Source organism: Salmo trutta, chromosome 9 (assembly GCF_901001165.1).
Source record: "Salmo trutta chromosome 9, fSalTru1.1, whole genome shotgun sequence".
NCBI lineage: Eukaryota > Metazoa > Chordata > Actinopteri > Salmoniformes > Salmonidae > Salmo > Salmo trutta.
This window is the reverse complement of record NC_042965.1, coordinates 41,998,759-42,003,705: the sequence shown is the minus strand read 5'-3', so window position 1 is coordinate 42,003,705 and position 4,947 is coordinate 41,998,759. Positions and strand designations below refer to the sequence as shown.

Below are 4,947 nucleotides of genomic sequence, written 5' to 3'. Positions count from 1 at the left end.
GCTTCAAATTTCACCCAACTTATTGTGGGAAGCTTGTAGAAGGCTACCTGAAATGTTTGACCCAGATTAATAATAGATCTTAACAATGTTAAGCATTGAGTGAGTCATTTGTCCCAAAAAATATACTTTTAGTTTTATTTAATATGTAGCACCAACCTATTGCTAGTTACCCATTCTAAAACTGACTGGAGCTCTATGTTAAGTGTATCTGTTATTAATTTTACTGTTGTAGCCGACATGTATACTGTTGAGTCATCAGTGTACATAGACACACAGGCTTTATTCAAGGTCATTGGAAGGTCATTTGTAAAAACAGAAAACAATAATAGCCCTAGCCGGCTGCCCTGCGGTACACCACACTCAACGGAATTTGCATGAGAGAGCCTTCCATTAACAAAAACCCTCTGTGTTCTATTAGATAGGTAACTCTGTGTTCAATTAGATAGGTAACTCTGTGTTCTATGAGATAGGTAACTCTCAGTCCATAATAAGGTAGACGATGCAAATCCATAACACCTACTGTCACGTCCTGGCCAGTAATAGGGGTTATTTGTTATTGTAGTTTGGTCAGGACGTGGCAGGGGGTGTTTGTTTCATGTGGTTTGGGCTATGTTTTTAGGTAGAGGGGTATTTGTTTTATATGGTTCGGGGTGTGTGTGTATGTAGAGGGGTGTTGGATTTATGTGTTCCGGGGTTTTTGGTTTATGTTCTTGTTTTGTATTCTAGGGTTTCTATTTTGTGTATTTCTTTGTTGGCCTGGTGTGGCTCTCAATCAGGAACAGCTGTGCATCGCTGTTTCTGATTGAGAGTCATACTTAGGGAGCCTGTTTTCCACCTGTCCCTTTGTGGGAGATTGTTTTTGCACTGCTGTGTATAGCCTGCGAAACTGTCGTTCTTTGTTTATTGTTTTTTTGTGTTCACTTTACAAATTAAAAGTAAATATGAGCACTCAATCTGCTGCGTATTGGTCCGATACTGATTTCTCCTTATCAGAAGACGAAGCTTATGACAGAATCTCCCACCAACCACGGACCAGGCAACGGAGAAGGGAGCAGCAACAGTGCCCAGTAGAATCATGGACATGGGAGGAAATTCTGGTCGGGGCTGGACCTTGGCACCAAGCTGGGGAATATCGACGCCCACCGGAGGAGATAGAGGCAGCCAGGGCGGAGCGGCGCTGGTATGAAGCCTTGTACGCGCCGAAGGGGAAGCACGAGAGGCACCCCCAATAATTATTTTGGGGGGTCACACGGGTATTTTGGCAAAGTCAGGATTCAGCCGCAAGCCAACTCCCCGTGCTTATTATGGGAAGCAACTGGAGGGGAGAGCGCCGGAGTATGCGGAAGTGCGCACGATCTCGCCTATGCGCACGCACAGTCCGATGCGAGCGATCCCAGCCCCTCGCAAGTGCTGTGCTAGAGTAGGCATCCAGCCTGGGAGGAGGATGCCTGCACAACGCATCTGGCCACCAGTGCGCCTCCTAGGCCCAGGCTACCCTACGCCTGCTCTACGCACGGCAACCATCAGGCCTCTGCAGAGCCCAGTTTGCCCTGTACCAGCACTCCGCTTGTGCAGGGCTGCTATTTCCATCCAGCCAGGACGGGTTGTGCAAGAGGTGCGCTACAGACCTCCAGTGCTTACCCATGTCCCGGTGTATCCAGTTCCTGCCTCTCGTGCTGACCCTGAGGTGTGTAGTCTGGCGTCTCCTAAATCAGCACCACGCACCAGGCTTCCAGTGTGTCAGCCCAGTCCAACTCGGCCTGTTCCTGCTCCTCGCACTAGCCCTTTGGTGCGTTTCCCCAGTCTGGTACCTCCACTACCAGCCCCACACATTAGGCTTCCAGTGCGTCAGCCCAGTCCCAGTCCAGAGTGTCCGGCAACAGTACCTCGTCCAGAGTGTCCGGCAACAGTACCTCGTCCAGAGTGTCTGGCAACAGTACCTCGTCCAGAGTGTCCGGCAACAGTACCTCGTCCAGAGTACCCGGCAACAGTGTCTAGTCCGGCACCGAGTGAGACGGCCTACTGTCCGGCACCGAGTGAGGCGGCCTACAGTCCGGCACCGAGTGAGACGGCCTACAGTCCGGCACCGAGTGAGACGGCCTACAGTCCGGAACCGAGTGAGTCTGCCTACAGTGCGGAACCGAGTGAGTCTGCCTACAGTCTGGAACCGAGAGAGTCTGCCTACAGTGCGGAACCGAGAGAGTCGCCCTACGGTCCAGAGCTCCCAGAGCCCAGTCCAGGGTCTTCAATGACTGGCCTCAGGCAGAGGTATGCAGTGGGGGTGGTTTGGTCCGGTAGGGGATTAAGGCCTGAGCCTAAGCCACCTCCACTGAAGGAGGTTTATGATTTGGGTGACTGGAGGGGATTTGGCAGTTCTTACAGTCAGTTTCTTGATGGGCGCATGACACGATCGTGTCTCTGAGCTCTACGGCTTAGTTTTTGCTCTGACATGCGCTGTCAACTGTGGGAGCTTATTATAGACATGTGTGTGTCTTTCCAAATCATGTCCAATCAATTGAGTTTACCACAGGTGGACAGTCAAGTTGTCGAAATATCTCAAGGGTGATCAATGGAAACAGGATGTACCTGTCACGTCCTGACCATAGTAAGATGTTATTTTCTATGGTAGAGTAGGTCAGATCGTGACATGGGGTGTTTTTCTATGTTTTCTATATTCATGTTCGAGTTTTGTATTTCTATGTTGGTTTTGTTTGGGATGATCGCCAATTAGAGGCAGCTGGTCCTCGTTGTCTCTAATTGGAGATCATACTTAAGTAGGGTTTTTCTCCACCTGGGTTTGTGGGAGATTATCTTTGAGTCAGTATATGTTTCACCTCTGCGTCACGGTTTGTTGTTTTTTGTCATTCAGTTTATTTAGGTATTGCATAGTTTCACAGTGTAAATAAAATGTGGAACAACACACACGCTGCACGTTGGTCCGCTTCTCCTTACGACAACCGTGACAGTACCTGAGTTCAATTTCCAGGAAAAGAGGAAAAATAGAGCAACAAGTAGAGTCAAATGCTTCTTTATTAATTTGATAGAAAACCTGAAAAATACATACATATATTCTTGACATTACATAATAAAAAAGTATATTTACATATTTACATGCTTTTTATTTTTTCCATTGGAAATATTAGAACTGTCTCTCAACTAGTAAGTCATATTGTGTAACAGATACTGACTTTGTAAATATAAAAAACAACTTTCTAAGTACCATTCAACAGTGTAAACATATATTTAGGCAGTCTTCAGGCTGTCTTCAGGCAGTTTTCAGGCAGTTTTCAGGCAGTCTTCAGGCTGTCTTCAGGCTGTCTTCAGGCTGTCTTCATGCTGTCTTCAGGCTGTCTTCAGGCTGTCTTCAGGCAGTTTTCTTTGCATTCCTCAGGAATAGCTCTCTCTCCATCAAGTTCTCATCTGCACTGGTGTTTTTAATTTTACTGCACACTCCTGAAAGGAAAAACAATCATTATCCATATATCATTAGTACATATATCATTAACACATATATCATTAATAAATGTATAATGTACATATAGTAATATACATATTACTGATATAATGCTGATGTACTGATATAATACTGAAATACTGATTTACTGATATACTGATGTACTGATGTACTTATATAATACTGATGCACTGATAAAATACTGATGTACTTATATTAAACTGATATACTGATGTACTGATATGGTACTGATATAATACTGATGTACTGATTTACTGATACACTGATGTACTGATATAATACTGAAATACTGATTTACTGATATACTGATGTACTGATATAATACTGATGCACTGATAAAATAATGATGTACTGATATAATACTGATATACTGATATACTGATTTAATACTGATGTACTAATATAATACTGATATAGTGATGTGAGTATTGCTCTGTTGAGAATAATGCGTATGGATCAGTTACTGTGTATTGAAGATGTAATGAAGTCTGCATATGAAGTCCTCACCTTCTGTTTTTCATTATTTTCTCAATGGTTTTCTTGGCAAATGGAGCCTCTGGATTCAGACACTTCTTCCCTTTTCTGTTCTTCAGAGTGACACTGAATATACAAGGAGAGAGAGACTACTGTTAGAAGTTAGCCATCACAACTTTCCAACTGAGGATAGAGAGAAATAATATTATCTTAAGACAGACAGACAGACAGACAGACAGACAGACAGACAGACAGACAGACAGACAGACAGAGACAGACAGACAGACAGACAGACAGACACATTTCTTACATGATCTCCATGTTCCGGCAGGAGTGGCTGGAGGTGTACACTTCGAGCTTCTCAATGAGAACAGGTTTAACGTGGTTCACCATTCCATTCAGACACAGGCACCGAGCTTTAGAATGACCCACCTGGCCTGGGGATGACAAGAAAAGGTTATGACATGTTTGGTTATGGTGTGATTGCAGCTAAGATCTAAACTCTTCAATCAGAAATCCAACTTAATATTTTACTACACTTCTCCCTGGCTTTTCAAGTTGCTTCATATGCTACAGATTTCAAATAAAGATGTCAAAGATATTAGAAATATAATTCAAGATATTTCATAGATGTTACCTTCAACATTGACCAGGAGCAGACAGGCCAGGAAGCTGATGAGGACTGTTGATGTCATCGTGTTGGTCATGGATACTGCTTCTTCAGTTTCTTTAAGAGTCTGGATGGACAGCTCAGTCAAGTGATGGATGTTGTGAATGGAGGAGAGCTTGGCTTGTATTTATACTGACATCCCCACAATCTCTGGCGGTCATCCAATGAGAGTGTGAGAGAGAGAGGGTTTTCCACTTGTCTCTGTCTCTCAGCTCCTTTCTCTTTGTCCCTGCTTATCCTTTCACACAAGACTTCCCGTTTCACAGAAGCTCTCTCTGACAGTAAATTCTGAGTAATGTTTTAGGCAGAGACATGATGCAATCTGTCT

At 44.2% G+C, this 4,947-nt stretch overlaps 1 protein-coding gene across 1 annotated transcript; it reads right to left on the bottom strand.

The window, feature by feature from the left end:
- Positions 1 to 3,012: 3,012 nt before the first annotated feature.
- Positions 3,013 to 4,729, bottom strand: LOC115200591 (C-X-C motif chemokine 11-1-like). Its single transcript, XM_029763765.1, has 4 exons — positions 4,587 to 4,729; positions 4,260 to 4,386; positions 3,983 to 4,075; positions 3,013 to 3,453 (listed from the first exon to the last, which is right to left on the bottom strand). Exons 1-4 carry the CDS (start codon positions 4,654 to 4,656, stop codon positions 3,441 to 3,443), a joined length of 303 nt encoding a protein of 100 aa, XP_029619625.1. The 5' UTR covers positions 4,657 to 4,729; the 3' UTR covers positions 3,013 to 3,440.
- Between the last annotated feature and the right edge of the window lie 218 nt (positions 4,730 to 4,947).

What these genes read in the sequence shown, in the direction of transcription:
- LOC115200591 (XM_029763765.1), bottom strand. Translation starts at nt 4,656, where the DNA reads ATGACCAACACGATGACATCAACAGTCCTCATCAGCTTCCTGGCCTGT. An exon ending in GCTCCTGGTCAATGTTGAAG is followed by an intron (nt 4,387 to 4,586) that starts GTAACATCTATG and finishes TGTCATCCCCAG; the next exon opens with GCCAGGTGGGTCATTCTAAA. An exon ending in TGCCGGAACATGGAGATCAT is followed by an intron (nt 4,076 to 4,259) that starts GTAAGAAATGTG and finishes TTGTATATTCAG; the next exon opens with TGTCACTCTGAAGAACAGAA.